At 36.9% G+C, this 24,718-nt stretch overlaps 1 protein-coding gene across 2 annotated transcripts in view; it reads right to left on the reverse strand.

Annotated features, from left to right (window-relative positions):
• The window catches only part of LOC131801381 (uncharacterized), a 65,214-nt gene extending 46,186 nt beyond the window's left edge, over positions 1-19,028 (reverse strand). Inside the window, exons 1-3 of one of the 2 annotated variants that reach the window (XM_059119985.1) lie at positions 18,603-19,028; positions 10,947-11,478; positions 7,569-8,367 (exon numbers count right to left, since the gene is read on the reverse strand). In XM_059119985.1, the coding sequence (XP_058975968.1) occupies positions 7,569-8,012 (444 nt within the window). In that variant the 5' untranslated portion in view covers positions 8,013-8,367; positions 10,947-11,478; positions 18,603-19,028. Of the gene's footprint in view, positions 1-7,568; positions 8,368-10,946; positions 11,679-18,602 lie in introns of those variants that run through there. The other variant, XM_059119984.1, reaches the window with a different exon arrangement.
• Between the last annotated feature and the right edge of the window lie 5,690 nt (positions 19,029-24,718).

Below are 24,718 nucleotides of genomic sequence, written 5' to 3' on the forward strand. Positions count from 1 at the left end.
GTACGACCTCCAAGTCTCCTTAATGAGGTAGAGTTCCTACAGGTCTAGTACACGAAATAGAGGACATCCAGCTCTTTTATACGAGGGAGAGGACCTCCAGCTCTTCTATACGAGATAGAGGACCTTCAGCTCTTCTATACGAGATAGAGCATCTTCAGCTCTTCTATACGAAATAGAGGACATCCAGCTCTTCTATACGAGATAGAGGACCTTCAGCTCTTCTATACGAGACAGAGGACCTCCAGCACTTTTATACGAGATAGAGGACCTCCAGCTCTTCTATACGAGATAGAGGACCTCCAGCTCTTCTATACGAGATAGAGGACCTCCAGCTCTTCTATACGAGATAGAGGACCTCTAGCTCTTCTATACGAGAGAGAGGACCTCCGGATTTTCTATACGAGAGAGAGGATCTCCGGATTTTCTATACGAGAGAGAGGACCTCTAGAAGACAATTTTCATGTATCTAATACGAGGTACCATTGTGAAGGGCTATAGAAAGGCTTGGACCTGCACAGACAATTTTCGTTCATTGACTGAAGCACCCATTTGGAACTTTAAATACGAAATTGTATACTATTCCGATGAATAATGTCGCTTAAATCACCAAAATACCGAAAACAGGGAGGTACCATTATATGGGACCTATGCAAAAAGGTGACCCATTTTCAATACCAAAGGTACTGCAGACATAATATACATTTGAGTAAAATTTTATCAACCTACTTCAATTCGTTCGTAAACTGGAGTGATTTCCTCAGATGGATAGACGGACGGACATCGCTAAATCGACATAGAATACTTATTTAATTATGCTGGAATTCAGTATCCTTTGGTCTGTTTAATACAATTTTAGTTTTAGTCACACCAACCCACTCTCATCACCCATATTTCGCCGGTGTTTGCATATGAGCGATTCTAAACAACGTGTTGCATTTGCATTGTCTTTTGCATTAGATAGCTTCCGCCACATTTTATTATTTATTGCCCGAGTTAAGTAACCAGTTCAGCAATAACTTTTTATTAACAATTAATAATTGATTTAAAAAAAGTGTACAGCGCAATCACAAATCACAACTTCGACCCCGGGCAAAAGTATTTGTTATGCATTTGCTATGGTCCATTTGCAACCGACAATTTGTTGCAATCAATATCTCTCTCGGCGGTGTAGGATGAAGATGATGGCGATGGCGTTCAATTGAAACGCAATCTATCAATCGTTTAACAAACAAATAAACAATAACAATAAACAATAATAGCAAAAATACTGATAATAATACTAGGCATCATTAGACGGTGCTAGTGAGAATAAAACTGGAAAATAAAAGCAAACGTGAATGGAAATATTGCACTTTATACACAAGACGACATAGCCAGTTTGCCAGCAACGATACGACACGACACGTGTGCGGAATGGTCAATAGTTCTGAAGTGCCATGGCAAAATAATTGTCAACAAGCGCAATCTGGTCAATTGATTTTCTAGTGGATTGACTATTTGACGGTGTGTCACAATGACTCTATCAGTCTTCGATTGCAATTAAGACATTACATTAAAATCGGAATCGATAAGAAAGAAATGATTGCGATTTAATTGCAACTCAAGTAGCAGTGGCGTTGAGACGTGGGGTAATGAATGGTTTTAAGTTGAAGATATTTGCTGATAATTTTCTGTTGCCCATAATTCAGATATTGTTGAGTAGGTTGTAGTCGCTGTTGTTAATTATCTGAATTATAACAATAATAAAAAAATATTATTGTAACTATTTTTATTGTTAGTATTACAATTATTAGCACGACTTTTTGTGAGGACATTTTCGCACCTGACATAAGCGTGATACAATTAATACGAAGTATGAGGTTTGTTTAACAGAGGATACTCACTTCGCTTCCTATAATGAACATGGTAGTAGAAAATTTTGAAAATTGAAGAAGAAGGAGTGGAGCGATATAACCCACTTCCACCTTAGTTATAGCGATGATAGAAATATGGAATAGTCAGAAATTAAGAGAAGACATTTTGGTTTTCTATCAAGAGAGGTCCAGGTTTTCTATAAAATAACTTCTATGGGAAGACCTCCAGATCTGCTATGGGAGGACGTCCAGATCTTCTATGGGAAGGCGTCAAGGACTTCTATGGGAAGTCATCCAGGTCTTCTATGGGAAGACGTCCAGGTCTTCTATGGGAAGAGCTCCAGTTTTTCTATGAGAAGACCTCCAGGGAAGACCTACTGTGGGAAGACCTCCAGGTCTTTTTTGGGAAGACATCCAGGTCTTCTCTGGGAAAATCTCCAGATCTTCTGTGGGAAAACCTCCAGGTCTGTGGATCTCCAGGTATTCTGTGAGAATATCTCTAGGTCTTCTATGGAGAGACATCCAGGTCTTCTGTGGGAAGACCTCCAGGTCTTCTATGGGAAGATCTCCAGGTCTTCTATGAGAATACTTCCAGGTCTTCTCCTTGAGAAGACTTTCAGGTCTTCAAATGAGAAAACTTCGAGGCCTTCTAAAAGAAGACCATTAAACCTTTTAAAAGAAGACTTCTAGGTCTTCTAGGAGAAGGCCTTCAGCTCTTCTATAAGAAGTCTTCTAGGGCTTCTTGGAGAAGGCCTTCAGCTCTTCTTCGAGAAGACCTTAAGCTCTTCTTCGAGAAGACCTTAAGCTCTTCTTCGAGAAGACCTTAAGCTCTTCTTCGAGAAGACCTTAAGCTCTTCTTCGAGAAGACCTTAAGCTCTTCTTCGAAAAGACCTTAAGCTCTTCTTCGAGAAGACCTTTTGCTCTTCTACGAGAAGACCTTTTGCTCTTCTTCGAGAAGACCTTAAGCTCTTCTTCGAGAAGACCTTAAGCTCTTCTTCGAGAAGACCTTAAGCTCATCTTCGAGAAGACCTTAAGCTCATCTTCGAGAAGACCTTAAGCTCTTCTTCGAGAAGACCTTAAGCTCTTCTTCGAGAAGACCTTAAGCTGTTCTTCGAGAAGACCTTCGGCTCTATGAGAAGAATTGTTGATCTTTTTTGAGAAGACCTATTGCTCTTCCATGAGAAGGCCTGTTGCTTTTCTATGAGAAGTCCTTTTGCTCTCCTCGAAATAAGACCTTTTGTTCCTCAAGAGAAGACTTTTCTCTCATCTAGAGAAAACCTTGTGGTCTTCTAAGGGGATCATCTGTAAGTAGATTTTCTTCGCATCTGTGCAAAGTCCTTCTAGCCTTCTGTGAAAACACTTTTTGGATTTCGATGAGAAGACCTTCTGTTCTTCTATGAAAAGACTTTCTGGTCCTCTTTGAGATGACCTTTGCTTTTCTATGAGAAGGCCTTTTGCAAAAGCCTTTGTCTATTTATCAGACGATTCTGTAATCTTTTGCGCGAAGTTCTCGAAATACTTCCCAGTCTTTTGATGAAGAAACCTTCCGACGTTTAAAATAAAGCCCAACCAATTCTCTCTGCTTCGGTCTTTCATGTGCAGGACGCCTGGCATTGTGTAAGATTTTTTTTGAGGAGACCTTCAGCCCCACAATTAGATAAGCTATTGGTCCTCTATGAGATCAACTATTAGTTTTGAGTTAGAAAGCAATGTTATTTTTAATAGTAAGACAGTTTTGGCATTTTATGGGACGACCTTGGGCTTCTTGTAAGGGGCATTTTGGTCCATTTTATTAAGATGACTTTCGTGTGGTCTTCTACAATAGATTTTATCCTAGTTCGGAAGAAAACCCTATTTTCTTCTATGAGATGACGTTCTTCTGCTCCGTTATAAGAAATTCAGATCTTAAATGAAAATATATCCTCGAAAAAAGCTTTTCTAACCCAACAAAAAACTTTTTATAGTACCGACTTTAAAAATGCTATTTTCAGGTCCAATCAATTTTAGTCCTCTTTAGTATCGTTATTAACAGTGTTGAGTAATTCCAATAAACCAATAATTATATTGTCATTAAATGCAACACCTCAATTCAGAGTTTTTAATTTAATTATTCAGTATTTGTCAAGATAACAATACAAAATTATTTTGAATTATATTTCCATTTTTATTTTATTGCAAACAATCGAAGAATTAAAAATGCAGAAAACTGTTGAAATTTTTGCACTTAACCCTGACGTTCAAATGTCTCTAGGGTGTGCCAACAGAACCCTAACATAGATTTTTTTTCTAAAACAATAAAAAAATTATTTTTCACATATGAGGGGGTATAGAAAATTGTGTTACAAGCTATTTCGGAGTTTTTGAAATCCACGATTATTATTTGTAGTAGTAAGAATATGGAACCATCTTCGTAACAAAACTAAAAATTTTATTTGTAAATGTTATTTATTCAAAAATATTCAATGTACAATAATTATCCCAAACTAGCCAAATTATACCCAATATTCCATGAACACAGTCCATACTAATAAACTTCCGATTTCGAACCTCGTTTCGGTACCTACCCACTTTTAGCACTTACATTGTCATGCTGCAAAACAAAAACTCTTTTCATGATCTTTGCTCTATTGAAATCTTTGATCGTGTTATTTGTTTTTGTTACAATATCTATGTTCGATTGGTGGCATAGATATTCAACCTCTGTGGCTCCGCTCTTTGGACGCATTGTTGGGGGGAGACAAATGGAAATCTATGTTAAATTGCGGTGGCACGTGAGTCAGATTGCCTGACTGGTATTGGCATCTGATTTGCATCATTGACAGTCAGTTGTGCAGCCAGCCAGTCGTGATGGTGAGCACAGAGGCTCGACTGGGTGCCTGGCTAACCGACCGACTGACTGACTGACAATGTTATGTTGTGTGGCGCTCTCCTCATTCAATACATATTTCAAATAGTTTGATTGATTTGTAGTCTTTTAATATGATCACTTGAGCTCGAATGTGAGTAATTTACATGAGTTTCAAATTAAACGTTATTCAAAAAGCAGGGATATACATTCTTGGGTGAATAACAAATCGAAACAATGAGAGTTTTTTATGGACATGGCTTTAAGTTAAAAAAAAAAAAACATTTGAATTCATGAAACACAGACTTATTGAGACAGATCACGCAAATAGCGAGACTGGAGATGTATTATAATTTATAGCATTTCTTTAACAGGTCAATAAAAAAGCTATCAAATAGTCTGTTCTCCTATAAGAAGATATTTTGATCTGGTGTGGAAAACTTTTTGGTCTTCCGTGGAAAGATTTCCCAATATTCCAATAGGAGACGTTCTGATATTGCATGAGAAAATCTTTCTGATCTTTCGTATGTAGACATTCTGCTTTTGTGTGAGAAGACCACCTGGTATGGGAAAAATTTAGAGTTTTGTATGGAAAGCCTTTTTATTTGCAAAGAGAAAATGTTTTGGTATTTCTTCTGGGAGACGATATTCTGGTCTTCTTTGATAAAACCTGCTTTATCTTCTGTCCTTCTGTGAGAAGCAAGGGCATTTGGTTCTTCTAGGTGAGCGCTTCCTTGTCATATAAAGTAGATACCTTCTGTTTTTTAAAGACAACACCTTCTAGTCTTTTCTGAGAAGACCTTCCATATTCTGTCAAATGACTTTACGGTATTCTCTGAAAAGTCCATCTGTATTTCTGTAAAAAGACCTTCAGATCTTCTATTAAAAGACTTTATGGTGTGCAATAAAAATTCTTGTCTTCTATGAGAAGACCTTCTGGCTGTTCATCTATAAGAAGACTCTCAGTTCTTCTACAGGATGTCATTTTTGTCTTTTGTGAGAAGGCTTTCTTTTTTACGATAAGTAGACATACCTCTGAGAAGACCTTCCTCTTTTCGTTGAAAAGACCTCCCTCTTTTCGATGAAAAGACCTTCCCCTTTTCGATGAAAGGTCTTCTACGAGAAGACCTCCTTCTCTTCAACGAGAAGACTTCCTTTTCTTCAACGAGAAGACATTCTTCTCTTTGGAAAGAAAACGTTCTTTTCTCTTCGTCGTGATGATCTTTTTTTCTTCCATGAGAAAACCTCCTTCATTGAGGTGAGATGCCTCTTTTTCTTCCGTGCGATGAGAATACTTTCTTCTCTTCGATGAGAATACCTTCTTCTCTTCGATGAAAAGACCTTCTTCTCTTCGATGAGAAGACCTTCTACTCATCGATGAGAAGACCTTCTTCCCTTTTATGAGAAGTCCTTCCACACTTCGATGAGAATACCTTCTTCTCTGCGATGAGAAGACCTTTTTCTCTTCGATGAGAAGGCCTTCTTCTCTGCGATGAAAATACCTTTTTCTCTTTGGTGGAAAGACCTTCATCTCTGCGATGAGAAGACCTTCATCTCTGCGATGAGAAGACCTTCTTCTCTGCGGTGAAAAGACCTTCTTCTCTTCGATGAGAAGACCTTCTTCTCTTCGACGAAAAGACCTTCTGCTCTTCGATGAGAATACCTTCTTCTCTTCGATGAGAATACCTCCTTCTCTTCGATGAGAAGACCTTCTTCTCTTCGATGAAAAACCCTTCTTCTCTTCGATGAGAAGACGAGAAGACCTTCAATGAGAATACCTTCTGTTCTTCGTTGAGGAGACCTTTTTCTCTTCGATGAGAAGACTTTTTTTACTGCGATAGGAAGACCTTCTTCTCTGCAGTAAGGAGACCTTCTTCTTTTCGATGATAAAAACTTTTACTCCTTGATGGGAGAACCGTCTCCCCGTCGATGAGAAAACCTTCTTTTCGATGTTTAGGCGACAATCTTATAAAGGATCTTCTCAACATCGATGATAAGGCCTTTCTATAATCGATGGAAGGACCTTATTCTCGTCGATGAGAATACCCTCTTCTCTGCGAAGAGAAGACCTTGTGCTTTTCGAGGAGAAGACCTTCTCCTCTGCAACGAGAAAACATTCTGCTCTTCGATGGTCTTCCATGAGAGAAAGACCTCCGGTTTTTCTATGTGACTCTGGACTTCTGAGAATTTATTCCTTCCCCCTAAAGGGGGACCTACGAGTCTTATTGAGAAGTTCCGTTAAAGAACCCTTTTGTCTTTATTAAATAAATTCTTCAGGTTACCACGCCTCGATTAGAAGAACTATTGTCTTCTATAAGAATGTTGTCTGTTCAAAGCCAAAGCGAAAGATTCTAGTCTTTCTGAAGAAGTAGAAGAAATCCTATCGGTCTGCTATGAGAAATGATTCTGGTGTACTGAAAACGCTTTATAAATTATAGAAGACATGTTGCTGATATTTTGTTTTTTTTTTTTTTTTTTTAACAGAAATCTATTTGAAGGCCCTATATCTACAATAGGCCGCCTCGAATATCTAATATCAATGTAAGACGTTTCCGTAGGCTTCCATCTATGAAATACTTTTTAACATTTACTATCTGTGAGGAATTTTGAAAATTGAAGGTCGTTTATCTTTTACAACAACCTAATCTTGTGTAATTTATGACCACACACTTTTTTCCAAAATACGAAACATTTTGAATGTTGCCTAATTAGTTAACTAAATTTAAAACGCAAGAATATTTAAATTACCCTCAAAACTTCCAACTCATAAAAATTAAGAAATGTTATTAAAATAAGCTAGCTCTCCAAAAAAAAAAAATAACAACAGAGAAAAGAAAACTCAAAAAAAATGAAAAATGAATATCACTTACCAACTGGCCGTTGTAGTGGATTTGGTGTTTCCGTGTTATATCAATAAAGTGGCCACCGCCCGTTGCGCTTGAGCTTTCGTCCGAAGCCGCATGAGGTTGGTGTGTGGTATTCGAAGCGTGCCATGAATTGTTTTCAAAATCACCCACATCGCCGTCGTCATCGTCGGCGACGTCATCAGTCGAAATATTTACTCCATGCGGATGGTGATGATGATGACCACCTTGCAGTCCGGCACTTGTGAGTTTATTTGTTGTTGTAGTACTATTTTGATGTTGTTGTTGTTGTTGCTGCTGCTGCTGCTGCTGTTGCAGGCAATTGACGTTGTAAAAACATGGACCAAATAAAGCGATTAATAAAATCAAAATCAAGCCAATGTTTGAACACATTCTACAATGTTTCGCTTTTCGTGTTGTTTTCCAGGAGGTGGGGCTTTCGGCAAGCATTGAAGTGTTTTTGTTGTTGGTGTTTGTATTCGCAACGAAACGAAAAGTAAAACGTTACACTTTCGTTGGCAGTGTTCGGTGTTGTTGTTTTTGCTGTTCGAATGTTATTATTTTTGCAGCACCTGACGTTTGCCGTCTTCTTAATGCAGTTTTAATTAGCCTCTTTTGGAATTTATTGGTCAATAGACATCAGCATGAACATCATTATTATTGGGGTTGTTGTTTTTGTTGCTGATATCTGATGCGGCCTCCTCGCTCATTGATTTTGTGATTGCTGTTGAGCAGTTGTTGTTATTAATTTCCAAATAATTTGCCAACATTCCAAGACATTTTGCCATATTTTCGCCTCAGGAATCTGAAAATGTTGAAGAATTTTGTTTTGAAAATTTATGATTGGCAATGTGGACTATGCCTTTACTCTGCACCAGAGGATGGAGGTGGTGTCTAATAACTATAGATGACGTCCGAGTGAAATTTTATGTACAGAAGAGGTCTGCAGGATCTTCCATGAATAGAGGAGGGGTCTTCTGTAACTAGAAAAGCTCTGAAGGATATGTAAATTCAATTTACGCAGGACCTCGAAATGATATTCTATTAATAGGTCTTCTATGAATTAACCTCCTGGCCTTTCTTGACAATATCTTAAACCCTTCTATGACAAGACCTTCAGGTCTTCTAGAGAAGATACTATAATGCTCTTATGAAAGACCATCGGTACTGCTATGACAAGACCCTCTGAGAGAGGAGACCTTCTGATGGTCTAAAGAGAAACCTTTCTGGACGTTTTTCTTTAACTCGTCATTTTCTTAGAACACCTTCTTATCTTCTATTCAAACCATTCCTCTCATCTTTCAAAAGACACTCTTTTTTCAACGAGAAGACATTCTTCTTCTTCATTATTACGAGAAGACCTTCTTATTATCTTCAACTTTCTTCTTTTCTCCTTACCTTTTATAAGAATATCATCTCGTCTTACCTCCCATGAGAAGACCATTTTCTCTTCTCTTCCATGAGAAACATTCTCGTATTCTATTCTATGAGAAGACCTTCTGCTCTTCCATGAGAAACATTCTCGTATTCTATTCTATTCTATGAGAAGACCTTCTGCTCTTCTATGAGAAGACCTTCTGCTCTTCTATGAGAAGACCTTCTGCTCTTCTATGAGAAGACCTTCTGCTCTTCTATGAGAAGACCTTCTGCTCTTCTATGAGAAGACCTTCTGCTCTTCTATGAGAAGACCTTCTGCTCTTCTATGAGAAGACCTTCTGCTCTTCTATGAGAAGACCTTCTGCTCTTCTATGAGAAGACCTTCTGCTCTTCTATGAGAAGACCTTCTGCTCTTCTATGAGAAGACCTTCTGCTCTTCTATGAGAAGACCTTCTGCTCTTCTATGAGAAGACCTTCTGCTCTTCTATGAGAAGACCTTCTGCTCTTCTATGAGAAGACCTTCTGCTCTTCTACGAGAAGACCTTCTGCTCTTTTATGAGAAGACCTTCTGCTCTTTTATGAGAAGACCTTCTGCTCTTCTATGAGAAGACCTTCTGCTCTTCTATGAGAAGACCTTCTGCTCTTCTATGAGAAGACCTTCTGCTCTTCTATGAGAAGACCTTCTGCTCTTCTATGAGAAGACCTTCTGCTCTTCTATGAGAAGACCTTCTGCTCTTCTATGAGAAGACCTTCTGCTCTTCTATGAGAAGACCTTCTGCTCTTCTATGAGACGACCTTCTGCTCTCCTATGAGAAGACCTTCTGCTCTTCTATGAGAAGACCTTCTGCTTTTCTATGAGAAGACCTTCTGCTCTTCTATGAGAAGACCTTCTGCTCTTCTATGAGAAGAGCTTCTGCTCTTTTGTGAGAAGAGCTTCTGCTCTTCTATGAGAAGAGCTTCTGCTCTTTTGTGAGAAGAGCTTCTGCTCTTTTGTGAGAAGAGCTTCTGCTTTTCTATGAGAAGAGCTTCTGCTCTTTTGTGAGAAGAGCTTCTGCTCCTTTGTGAGAAGAGCTTCTGCTCTTTTGTGAGAAGAGCTTCTGCTCTTTTGTGAGAAGAGCTTCTGCTCTTTTGTGAGAAGAGCTTCTGCTCTTTTGTGAGAAGAGCTTCTGCTCTTTTGTGAGAAGAGCTTCTGCTTTTCTATGAGAAGCACTTCGACTCTTCTATGAGAAGACCTTCGACTCTTCTATGAGAAGACCTTCGACTCTTCTATGAGAAGACCTTCGACTCTTCTATGAGAAGACATTCGACTCTTCTATGAGAAGACCTTCCACTCTTCTATGAGAAGACCTTCGACTCTTCTATGAGAAGACCTTCTGCTCTTCTATGAGAAGACCTTCGACTCTTCTATGAGAAGACCTTCGACTCTTCTATGAGAAGACCTTCTGCTCTTCTATGAGAATAACTACTGCATATCTATGTGAAGACCTTATTCACTTCTATGAGAAGAACTATTGTATTTCTATGTGAAGACCTTATTCTCTTCTTCTGCTCTTTTCTGAGAAGACCTTCATCCGCTCTTCTATGAGAAAACCTTCTGCTATTCTATGAGAAGACCTTCTGCTCTTCTATGAGAAGATCTTCTGCTCTTTTTTGAGAAGATCTCCTGCTCTTCTTTGAGAAGATATTATTCTCTTCAAGGGAAAGACCTCTTCGTTTTCCATAAGAAGACAACATATCTACCCGAATAATTGTCTATCGAACGGCCTACTATCCGAAGGAAACCTCTGAAAAAATCTTTCCCCGATTGAAGATACAAGTGTTCAACTCTTGTCTAAAAATTATGGCTGCCTATAGAGCAGGTTACAATTCGAATCATCCAATTTTTCAAAACTACATGTTTTTCTCTTATCTGCACTCGTCTTCAATTTCACATCGACGGACCGAACCAAACAAAAAAATAAAAAAGTGAATGTTCGAAAAAACGAAATCATTGTGTAGTGCGCTTACATTTGGGCAATTCGATGGGCCAGCAACGGCGGGCTGGCTGCACACCAAGGCAGAGGCGTAAGAGTTAAATTTAACGGCAGTTAATTATTTGTAAGTTTATGCACTAATTAATTGTTTGTTATGTTTAACTTGGTTTACTCCAGTTTAGGTGGGTTTCGAATTAGTGTGGCTCAGTGTACGGAGCGATTGCTGCTGCTGCCACTAATCGTCGTCGTTGTTGTGGTGCTGTTGGTGGAGGTGGTAGCGATGATGATAATGCTTACGATGATGTTATTTTACTCTGGTTTGGGGGGGTGGAGGAGGCTTTTGTTATAGTTTTGTGGTTATGTTTACATTTGCAGGCTTAGTGAATTGTTTGCTTGGTTGGATGATTCGTTGGTTGCTAGCTTGCTTAGATGATGGTTGTTGTGGCTCTTGCTGTTGTTGTTGTTGGTTAGCTGTATATCGTCGTCTTCTAAGCCAGCCAGAATCACGTTTGTTGCTTAAGTCTTTTGTTTCACTTCATGCACTTGTTGTATGTGTGTGTTTTTTGCTATATTTACATTGCAGTTCGAAAATTTCTTTTTTTATTATTAATATTTTTTTTATATTTTAACGGTATCTAAGAAAATTTCATTTTCTTATAATGTTCAATGTAGGTGTGTGTTGTAATGTTAATTATTGTGTGGTTTTTATTTTGTCGATGGTTTGACAAATATTTTTTTGTTGCAACTTTTTTAGCTGCAACTGCTTTAAAGATTTTTTTAACTTGTCCACTAGCATAACCGACTCATGCTTCTCTAGAGTTCTAGTTTTAAATCGCTACTAAAAATATTGTAAAGACAAACTGTCAAATATAAACATTGAAAAATTTAGCGACAACAAGACAGGTTATTTCTTTTTTTGGGATTGTTTTTGTTTCATTAAAAATTTTAGGTGTGGGAAGAACAATCAACACTAGGATTTGTTAGCATTTTTTGCATATTAGAATCATTAATTTTCTTGGGTCATTTGATAAATATTTGTTTTTTTTTTAATATTGTATATATCATGCATCAAATTTATCAAATCTCTAACAATTTTAACAAATTTAGCTAATGACAGCTTCACATGATACTGATGGATGCTTAAATAAACTGTTGAGGTCATTTGTTTCATGAAATTATTACCAATTCTATGATGCAATGTATATAGCCCAAAATAAAAATGCTAAAATTCTACCATAGACGATGAGAAAGACTAAAATACTTAATCATTTGCAGACTTAGACTTTCTCATTCGAATGAAATAAATTTAAAAAGTTTCCCCCTCTATATCCCTCTAGGTTAAAAAATATACCTATAATTTACATAATTTTATGAACCCAAGGCTCACAGTTCAAGGTTCAAAGGTATTTCCCAAGACCCACTGGCTCACTTTTCAATAAGACATTCGAATAAATTTTAACTTTTTTTAACTTAAACCTTAATGTATTATTGTAAACATAAAAACTATAGATATCTTTGGTATTTTATGGCGTAGTTTAACTTAAATCTTCAGCGGGATAAAAAAATAATTTCAACAAGGCAAAACTCAAAAAAAAAAAAAAAAAAAAAAAATTTCGTCTTCCATTATCATTAAATTTACAGTCTTTGGTCCACTTTCATATTTATTAAGAAAACAAACTTTAGATTCTGAGTTCCATAACTATTTCTGAAATTTATCAGCTAGATAATGATTTTTTGCAACGGAAAGTAAAAACCAGGAAAGTAAGGTCAAAATTCGGGTCGGGCTGGGCTGGTCTGGGCTAAGCCGACTATATGATACCCTACATGGTATCTAGAAGGATAATATTCAAAAATATACAGGGTGGTATAAAAAAACTGCAACAAAGTCAAACCCAATAATTTTTGCGTTTTTTTTTTTTCTTTTTTATTTTATTTATTTAAAAGCAAATAAGTAAAGAAGCTTTAAGTTCGGTCATGCTGAACTTTGAATACCCTCCACCACTTGGTACAAATTTACCAATGTTCAAAGAAATAAAATCCGTTAAAAATTCTGTTAAAATCTTTAAAATGCCAAATGTAGCCGTATATTAGGGTCTATACGACGATGTGGACATGCATAGGCAACTTTGTCATAAGCTATTAGAATATTCAAATGCGAAACTTGAAAAAAAATCTATTTATAATATAGCTAAAATCATCAAAATATCGTATATAGGGAGGTACCGTTATATCGGAGATGTGCGAAGACCTGAACCAGCATAGACAATTTTCTGTCACAGGCTATAGCATTCATTACGAAACTCAAATACGACTTCACATACAATTTCGGTTGGTATTGTACCTAAACTAGTCAAAATACCGAATATAGGGAGATACTGATATATATACGAAGACCTGGACCTACATAGAAAATTTTCTGTCACTGACTGTAGTTCTTATTACGAACTCTTAATACGTAATTTGAAACAATTCCGGTGAATAATGACGCTAAAATCATCAAAATACCGAATATCGGGAGGAACCATTATATGGGGGCTATACGATGGCGTGAATCTGCCCGGATAATTTTCTGTCTTAGGCTGTAGTATCTATTACAAACTTCAAACGCCAAATTTGAAACAATTCCGTTGAATAATGTCGATAAAATCATTAAAATAGCGAATATCGGGAGGTACCGTTATATGCGGGCTATACGAAGACCTGGAACTGCACGTACAATTTTCTGGCACAGGCTGTAGTATCTATTACGAACTTCAAATACCAAATTTGAAATAGTTTCGGTAAATAATGTGTCTAAAATCATCAAAATACCATATATCGGGATGTATCGTTATATGGGGGCTATACGAAGACGTGGACCTACATTTTTAGAATACATTTAGAATTGTTCGAATTGGTCACCTTTGGCACGAATTATGGGCTTCAAACGGCCAATGAAACCGTCACACTCTGCCCGAATGTTGCTCTGCGGTATTTTGCTCATTCCTGGCGAAGCGATTGCTTAGGTGATCGACACTTTGGTATACAACCAGAATATTTTCGCGACAATATTCGGCACTTATTCTGGTGCCACGACCGATTAATACGAGCGGAGATCGACCATTGGTTGTTATGGCGTCCCACACCATCACCATGGCCGGCGCTTGAGTTCTGGTGGCCAACCGAAGTTGCACATTTTCAGCTGACCTCTTTGGCAAGTCAACACGATCATTTTGTTTTTTTCTGCTAATGTTGCTGTTTTCTTCCGTTCACTTCCTTGACTTCGGGCTACGCTACCAGTATCACGATAATGACTGATGGTACGAGACACAAACGATTTATTCACATTTAAATGCAGAAGTGCTCTAACGATAGCCACCTGTGGTTTTCCAGCCAAAGATTAAAAAAACTACACTATCACGCTTGAATTCCATCACGAATAACTTTTTTCTGGACAATTCTTACCAAAATGCTTTTGTACGCTTGTAAACAATAAATTGGAATAATTTTAACAGCTGTCGGACGAGTTGCTTAGAAATGACAGCAGTCTGAAGTTAGTTGTAGTTTTTCTTCATCTCACGCTGTATATCACAGCGATAGATGTATGAGAACCGAGTCTCACCAATAGAAAAAACTTGGTTCAATGTGAAAAAATCCATCCAATTTGGATTGATTTAACATATTTGGTGCACAATAACGGAAAGATAGGATGAAGACATATATGGAAGCTATAGCCATATCTGAACCAAGCTCGATAAAATTTAAGGTATTTCTAGCTGTGATATCTGGCACCAAATATCATTGTTGTGTAGGGCATATTACAAATGTGAAGGACATAAACGCTAAATCGGATGAAACAGCCTGAGATGGGTCGTATAGGCCTAAATCCAATTCATTCGAACTTATATCTTCCATTTGGTGCACAATAAATGTGAAATCGGATAACGATAATGATAAAATTTGAAAGAGGTATTTCTGGTCTGGTACCAAATATCATTGTTGTGGAGTGCATATTACGAATGTGAGGGGCTTAATTACCAAATCGAATGAAACATATATATGGGAGCTATAGCTAAATCTAAACCGATTTTCATCAAATTTGAAGTACTTGCTTCTAGGCTAATATCGGTCATATGGGCCTTAATCCACATCATTTGGACTGATCTTAACAATTTGGTGAACAACTATATTCTACTCTGAACTGATATTGATGAAATTTGAAAGAGGTATGTGTGGGCTATGTGAGGCATCTGATACCTAATATCATTATTGAAACGATTTTCCTTAAATTTCCGTTTCTTTTCAGGATGTCAAAATTCGCATATAATAGAACGGCGTTGACACTTTATTTGGAATAACGTAGCTATTTTGTTGTATTATATTATTGTCTTATTAATTGTGAAATCAGTAACCGATTTTCTTCAAACTCATTTCTTAAAATATGCAAAAAGTGCAGAAATGAAAGTATTTCGGATTTTTAAGACATTTTTAAACTTTTTCAAGATTTATAGCGTGATTTGTTAATATACTTTCAAGCATCTTGGAAGCCTTCTTACTAAGTCTTCTTCTTGGGTCCTAAAATCGTTGAAAACCAAATATTTAGAAGCTCCATTAAATTATTTGAGAGGAGTTAATTTGCCTACAAAGAATCAAAAATAAAAGATATTCCAGCTAAAGTGGTTGAAAATTAGGGACGATATTTAAAAGCAAGAAAAACAATTGCGGTAAAGTTTCTGCAGATCTAAAACCCTTTTGACTAGAATGGAGATTTAAAAAAAAAAACATCCCCAACCATGGGGGATGTATGAGATATCCCCCAATCTCTATTCGAATTATCATCATAGATCTATAACCAATATCTTCCAAAAACATATGGTCTCTAAAAAACATCGGTATTTGATGAAGCAGATGTTTCAACAACGTCAAATACTTAAATTTCGGAAACTTTTTTTAAAAATTCAAAAAAATTTCCGTGCATATTGAAATTTTTATCTTCATTTCATTTTTTAAATAATGTCACATAGCCCTGCAAAAGTTTTATCTTGCCTTTTGACCGAAACCACGAGGTCATGTAAATCTTCGTAGAATTTATCCTATATTTAGGCGCTATGATGTTTATAAGTATTCAAAACAATATGTATTTGAAAATTAACATTCCTCTGTATGACTTCACGTATCTCCGATATTGGCTATATTCGTCAATGAAATCAGCATCAATGTAAAGGTCAGAGGTGCGTCTTTCATGTATTTGTGGCTTCGCCGATTTTGGTATTTTTGTGGTCTATTTAAACAGCTGGATTGTATCAGATGATCATCCTAACTTCTAGGCTTCAACGCTGTCCCTAACTCCAACCTTATAAAAATCCATGTCTATTGGTCTATCTAGTTGAGAACTGTAGGACGACTGAAAAATCCAAACAATTTTTAGGTTTTTGGTCTAGTTAAAATCATATATTGTTTATTATTTTCTGCCAACCGAATTGTTACAATCCGTCCAGCCGTTCTTGAGTTATAACTAAAAACTCCTAATTAAAAATTCAATCTTTTTTATATGAGATTTTATATATTTTGCTATATATCGATATATTGGATCAAAGCATCAATATGGCGCTCAGAAATTACCTTTTCAAGTATTGTGATTTCGCTGGGATTTAAAATATTCGCGGCTTAATGGAAATGTTCGTAATTTTTATTTTAATAATCTCCCGCTTAAAATTATTCAGTGACCATCCAAACTAGTAGGCTTTTGCCCAGCCCATGGAAAATTCCGAGTCGATTAGTCTATAACTGTGACCTCTAGAGCAACTGCAAAATCAAAAACGTTTTCTGACTTTGGAACAATTCAAACCGCAAAATATTTTGCAATTAAACCCCAATTGGCTTCTATTTTTGCCTTAACCCCACATCCATGCAAAATTTCGTGAGGATCGAGCCACCTGCAGCGTGATTAAAATTTATGGACAAACGGAAGGACGGACACACATATCAAGATCAATTCAGATATTTGAAATTCACATATAATGTCTATATCTTATGTCATGGACCAATCAAAACATAGCAAATACCTAAAATCTAATCGAGCAAAGATTTAATCTGCCAACAGAACACCGGAATTGATTTGGTTGAAAATTTTAAACAAAAATCTTTAAAATACCAAAAAAAAACAAGTTAAAAAGCAGTAAGTTCGGCCGAGCCGAACTTTGAATACCCTCTACCATTTGGAACAAATTAGGAAATAAAATCCTTAAAAATTCTGTTAAAATTTTAAAAATACCAAATATAAAAATACCAAAAAATACCAAAAATACGGGAACAAATGCAAATCAATGCGAATAATCCGTTGTAAAGTGGACCGAGCCATGCCTAACTGCTGAGAACGGCGTTTTTGGGATGTTCTTGGGGACCTCTCAACACTGGCTCGTACGGCAGCGATATTCTCGGCCGATCGCCTTGGTCGACTTTTATATGGCCTCTTCGGATTAGAAAGGGCCTTATCAGTCGTATAACCGCTTAATGGTGTTCTTAGAAGGCACACTTCTCACATTTTTTTAAAGTTTTAAAAGCACGTTGAGTTTTCACAATTGACTTCTTCTGTTGAATTTAAATTTCAACTATTTCAGAGCGCTCGCGTGGCGTGTATTGGTTCATGGTAAAAATCTGCTTGGACTGACGCTTCAAACGCGCTATGTCATTAAGCGATGTGACATCTCTGTCAAAAGTTATAGCGTTGCCAGATGGGTCCGTCGAATATGGGCAACCCTGTATTGGTGTCCATACGACGTGGACCTACATGGGCATTGTTTGTCAAAAGTCATTACCATATTAAAATTCGAAACTTGAAATAAACGGTGAATAATATAGCTAAAATCAATATAGCATGGTGGAGGGTATAATAATTATATGGGAGCAATACAAAACCCAAAAAATCCGAATATAAATTTACAGCTTATTTGGTGAGGGGGGAATATTCCAAAATCCACATCATTTGGTTTTCAGCTTTACCCATAAATGGACAGATATTTATGTGTTTTTTTTTTTTTTTTTTTTTTTTTGTTTTGGTCCCAATTATCTATGTAAAATGTCATAGCTCTATATTTAATGGTGCAAAATCTATCGCAATGTCAACAGAGGGACAGACAGACAAACGAACATGGCTAAATCGGCAAAAAATTACGCCGAAAAGAATGAAAAATTAAATTTTTTGTTTTATCGGGAACCGTATAAAACATTCTTTCACTACGAACTGAGGATTTTACAATATTACAAAATTTAACAATTTAAGAAACTTATGGTTCTGCTTGCAAACTTTTTTTTTTATATTTTCAATAATAAATCAATTGAAATGCAAGGGTATTTTAAATCCGCACCTTTTTTTATTTTTATGATACCGACCATGGACTAACTTCAGATTGTTCTTCTATTCTACACCACACGCACATACATAACCTAGAAATGCCAGTGGAAAAGGTAAATAAAAATTTAAATTTGGAAAATCATGGCGAAAAAATATAATTTATAATGTTCGCCCTTCAAGCGTAACAAAGTTTGTTCTTTTCCATTTTAGTTTTTCCCAATTATTCTCGTTCATTTTTTGCCACAACAGACAAAATTTAAAAAACGGACGCACAACTCGAACATAACAAACACCAAAAACCAAACAACAAAATTGTTAGAATTGTTTAATTGCATGACAAAATGTGGAGTACTTTACTTTACTTTTGAACTTTGGTTAATTATGTTTTGGAAATTATGTTTAGCACAAAGTATTGTTATTTTATTTTTAAGGTCACAAAACATGTGGATTTGAAAATTAATATTTTTTTATTTTAAAAATATTACATTATTTTAATTTCGTTTTTATTATTTTATTTATGCACCGTTATATGACTTAATTAATTAAACACTTTTTGTTCTTTGTTCGTTTCTTAGTTTCTTCTTCGTTTCGGAATTTTCACATTTCCCCCACGCTGCATTCATTCGATTGGCAAACAAAGATTTTCCGCGTTCACCGTTTCTATCACAACGCCGTTTCAAACGCGAATGAGCGACTTGTTGTTCGTGCAAATGGGAAAAACTCTTTGCATGAAAATGTTGTGTGTTCTTGTTTCAACGCAACGATCGCGCTGACGATCAGAAGCGCACACTTCGCAAAACAAAGTGTTCTCTTTTATTGTTACAAAAAAATGAACGAAACAACGACAACACACCGCAATGTTACACACAACCAGCCAGAGCTAGTCGTCGCCACAACACCTCCAACAATAGAGACGATCCCCCACAAAACAAACACTCAACCTAGACAAGTGCCAATCGAACATCACACAACCAACTGGACTGGCACAAACACAAACACTCCTCCCAGCAACAAAAGCATTCCTCTTTCGCTGTTCCAACAATTGTGCCATTCTCAGCAATAAAATTGGAGTAAGGGGTGGAAACTTTTGTTGGAAACTTTCGTTTGGTTTTGATGATCATCGTCTTCAGGCAATTGGATCTTTAGGGGTAAGTTCGCTTCATACCATTTCTTAAGTTACTACAACTTTGAACGATCCTATTTCATTACAAATCAAAAGTTGTGACCACATCAAAAATTCTAGAATTTGATTATTTGGGCGAATTTCAAATTACACTTGACTCACAAAGAAATGTCATTGCTTTGTTTATGTTTCACAAGTGTCATTTAACTTTAGGGGTGTGTAAAATACAACAAGTATTTATTTCTTAAAAATGTGAAGCCATGGTACAATAAGGAGGTACATTTTTGTGTTGATGTCATGCCCGATATTTGTCAGAATCATTAAAAAGTATTCGTATATCGGACACCTTATTACAGCGTGACATAAAAAATTGCAACTAACTTCATTTCTAAGCCACTCGTCCGACAGCTGTTAAAATTAGTCTAGTGACAGCTTATTATATTGTTGAGAATTTTCCAGAAAAAAAAATATTCCTGATGGAATTCATGCGTGATAGTGTGATTCCTTTATATTTGGCTGGAAAACCACAAGTGGCTACCGTTATATCACTCCAGCATTTAAAGGTAAATAAATCTTTTGTGTCTCGGGCCATCGCCCGTTACCGTAATACTGGTAGCGTAGCCCGACGTCAAGGAAATGGATGGAAGAAAACAGCAACATCAGCAGAAATGGTTCGAAAAGTAAAGAAGCGACTTGATCGAAACCCGTGTCGCAGTGGCCGAAAAATGGCTCGTGAGCTGAACATATCGCAATATTCCATTGGGCAAATGTTGTTGAAAAATGAGTTCGGGGTAAATCCATTGAAATTCCAAAAAGTGCAAGAACTTACACCGCAACAGAAAGAAAATAGACTCAAAAGAGCTAAAGAGTTACTTCGCTTGAACGAAAATGGTAAACTGCCGAATTTGGTTTCCTGCGATAAGAAAACATTCGTTGTCCTGCAGTTTGTGAGCAAACAAAATAATCGTGTTTACTTGCCAAAAAGGTCAGCTGGAAATGTGCACCTTCGTTTGGCCACTAGAACTCAAGCGCCGGCCATGGTGAAGTTGTGGGCCGCCATAACAACCGATGGTTGCTGTCCACTCGTATTAATCGAACGTGGCAACAAAAGAAATGCCGAATATTATCGAAAAAATATTCTGGAGGGTGTATTAAAGCCATGGGTACGCAAACATTTTGAGCATTCCAACAGGCGCCAACCAAGAATGGTTACAAAATGAGGTCCCTTGCTTCATTCCCAGCGCAAAATGGCCACCAAAATCTCCGGACACCAATCCGTTGGACTATTGTGTCTGGAGCATTTTGGGAAAGCAAGGTTGGCACTAAAAAAGACCAAAGTGTCGAACACCTCAAGCAAGCGCTTCGCCTTGAATGGACCAAAATACTGCAGAGCAACATTCGGGCAGCCTGTTTCATTGGCCTTTTGAAGGCCATAATTCGTACTAAAGGTGACAAATTCGAACAAATCTAAACTTATTCTAAAATTTGATGCTAGTTCCGACATATGTTGCTTTCATTCAATAAAATTAAAAAAAAAACAAGTAAGCAAAGGCTATAGTGGTGCGGGGCCGACCATGTGATACCCTACAACACTACAATGTGTTAGAGGCCCTCTTATGTCCAAATTTATTTTGGAAGATTTCGCTTTTGAAATTATGTCACGGAGCACTGCCCAGTATTTTGACCAGTGACATTTGCCCTATATTTACAAACTCCGTTGTGCTCTTTGTTGTTGTGGTCCATTTTAGAGCTAAATATGCTAGACTTCTTCCCTACGATATTTGGCTATATCAGCATAAGAATCCAGAAGTTCGCCTTTTTGTGTATTTTGGATATCGCCTGTAAGTAATGTTGGTATTTTTCACACAAAAGTAGTGGTCCATTCTACCCACTGTTCTAAACTCTAACTACGAGATTTCGTGTCATTTGGTTTCTATTTATGACCTTTATAAGGGCTGCAAAACCAGGAACATTTTTAGTTGTTGGTCCCTTTCAACCCCTAAATATATTGCGGGCATCTTTGAAAACAATAGGTCTAGCCCTTCTGAGCCTAACCCTACCCTTGTGGAAATTTTCGTGAGGATCGGACGATAATTGTAAGCTGTATATAATAACCCAACCTTTGTTGTAGGGTAAAATATATTACAAAATATACACTTCAATATTATGAGTCAAATTGAAAAAATCGCATGCGATAAAAAATATGAAAATATGAAAATTCACAAAATCTATATTAACATCATTGTTGGCATCATTTTATGCGATTTTTTTAGATTTTATACTTTTATGCCAAAAGGGCATTCTAAATTTACAAAATTTGTCAAAATCCTCCAGCCATTCTGGAGATATATGCATTCTAGCTAACATCCCTTTATATGTTTTATTTATTTCGCTATATATATCCGATATTTTTACTATCGGCATCTACGTAACGGTCAGAATTGACCTGTTCGTCTATTTGTGATTTCGACGGCATTAAAAGTATTCGCGGTTTAATGGAAAATTTGACTTTTGTTTAACACAAATGTTATGGTCTATTTCAACAACTAAATATTACCCGATGATCATCAAAATTGGAAAGCTTCTGCTCAGCCTAGCCCCATGCTAACTTTCGCTTTGATTGGTCTATAATTGTGACCTGTAGAGCAACTGCAAAATCAGGAATTTTTCAGTTTTTGGTCCATTTCAACCCCTAAATATTATGCGATCATCTTCAAAAGAAATAGGGTTCTATTCTGACCGTAACCCCATCTACATTTTAGATTTCGCGAAGATCGGGCCATAACTGCAACCTGTAGAGTGATTACAAATTAACATGGACAGACGGACGGACGGATATACATAGCTAGATCGACTCAGCTCGGCGAGATAGGAAGATCCATATATACTTTCCTATGTGGGAAATCAATATTTCGTGGTGTTACATAATTTTTGGCCCAATCAAACTTATAATACCCCCAACACAAAGTGTTGTAGGGTATAATTAAAACTTATGGCGTTTGATTTTGTTGCAGTTGCTTTTTATCTCACCCTGTACATTTATATTTTTCAATTCTTTGATGCCCACTTGGACACGCATTGATCTATACGAGTATGTGTATAAATCTATTAACTAGGTAGTCGTTAATGGAGTTAAGGTAATTGACGTTGAATACATTTATGTAAATACATTTTTTGTCAGTTTATTGATAATCTCATATCCGATTAAGTGAAGCTGATCATAGAACATTCAAATTGTTGATATTATAACAATGGGGAAGATCAGCGGGTAATAAGATTCCTGCAAAAAAAAAACCTAAGACAGTAATAACAAGCTAGGCCATGTTTACTATAATTACGACAACATCACTATATGGTTGTACAATATCGGAATTGCTATTTTTTGTGTATATTTTAATATTAACACCGACCAATAGTATTTTTCTGTTCTCCAAGTTTTACACATGCATTTAAGGGCGATACGAACAAGGTCAACCTCATCTAACTCTGTAATGAGCCTTAAGTAAAAAAATTAAAACATTTTTCCAATTATGAATAAATCAAACACACAAAAATAATTTAATTTTTTTAATATAATTTTTGCAAAACTAGATATCGAAAAAGTTGCAGAAACAAAGCATACAGGATGAGATAAAAAAACTGCAACAAAGTCAAAAGCCATCATTTTTACATTTTTTTAATTTTTCTGAATGAAAGCAAAAAATGTCGGAAATAGCATCAAATTTTATAATAAGTTTAGATTTCTTCGAATTGGTCACCTTTGGCACGAATTATGGTCTTCCAAAGGCCAATTAACTCGTCACACGCTGCCCGAATGTTGCTCTGCGGTATTTTGGCCCATTCCCGGCGAAGCGCTTGCTCCAGACACAATATTCCAACGGATTGGTATCCAGAGATTTTGGTGGCCATTGTGCGCTGGAAATTAAGCGAGGAACTTCATATTGTAACCATTCTTCGGTGGCGCGTGCTGAATGGTGGATTGTGCTGAGTCCTGTTGGAATGTGCCAGGTCTGCGGCCACAAAATTTGCGTGCCCAAGGCTTTAATACACCCTCCAGAATATTTTCGCGATAATATTCGGCATTTATTCTGATGCCATGGTCGATTAATACGAGCGGAGAGCGACCATCGGCTGTTATGACGGCCCATACCATCACCATGGCCGGCGCTTGAGTTCTGCTGGCCAACCGAAGGTGCACATTTTCACCTGAGCTCTTTGGCAAGTAAACACGATCATTTTGTTTGTTTACAAACTGCAGGACAACGACTGTTTTCTCATCGCAGGAAATCAAATTCGGCAGTTTACCAATTTCGGTCAAGCGAAGCAACCCTTTAGCTCTTTTGAGTCTATTTTCTTTCTGTTGCGGTGTAAGTTCTTGCACTTTTTGGAATTTCAACGGCTTTACCCCGAGCTAATTTTTCAATATTTTCCGAATAGAATATTGCGATATGTTCAGCTCACGAGCCATTTTTCGGCTACTGCGACGCGGGTTTCGATCAAGTCGCTTCTTTACTTTTCGAACTATTTCTGGTGATGTTGCTGTTTTCTTCCGTCCACTTCTTTGACATCGGGCTACGCTACCAGTATCACGGTAACGAGCGATGGTACGAGACACAAAAGATTTATTCACATTTAAATGCTGGAGTGCTCTAACGATAGCCACTTGTGGTTTTGCAGCCAAATATAAAGAAATCACACTATCACGCTTGAATTCCATCTCTGTCAATGGAATAATTTTAGCAGCTGTCGGACGAGTGGCTTAGGAATGACAACAATCTGAAGTTTGTTTTTTCAGTTTTTCATCTCACCCTGTATATAGGAGCTATAGCTATATCTGAACAGATTTACACCAAATTTGAAGTACTGGTTTATAGGATGAATGTAGTACATTTGGACTTATATTGCCCGTTTGGGTCACAATAAACCTGATATCGGATAAAGATATATATGGCAACTGTATCCTAATCTGAACCGATCTCTATAAAATTTGACAGAGATATTTTTGAGCAGTATCTGATGTCCGGTATCAAATATCATTCTTCTGGAGTGCATATTACTCATGTGAGGGACTTCAGCCCCCAAATCGAATGAAATATAATATATGGATTTACTTGCTTCTAGACTGAGTTCCGTGGGATGTACCAAAATACAGGTCATTTGGACTGATATTAGCCATTTGGTGCACAATTAACCCGAAATCGGTTGAAGATATATGGAAGCTATATCTAAATCTGATCCGATTATCACCAATTTCAATAGGGTTTGACCTTGTGCCAAACAAATATTGTTGCAAAACTTCATCTCAATCGGATAATAAATGCGACCTGCATTTTGTTCACAAGAATACATG

Source organism: Musca domestica, unplaced genomic scaffold (genome assembly GCF_030504385.1).
Source record: "Musca domestica strain aabys unplaced genomic scaffold, Musca_domestica.polishedcontigs.V.1.1 16, whole genome shotgun sequence".
NCBI lineage: Eukaryota > Metazoa > Arthropoda > Insecta > Diptera > Muscidae > Musca > Musca domestica.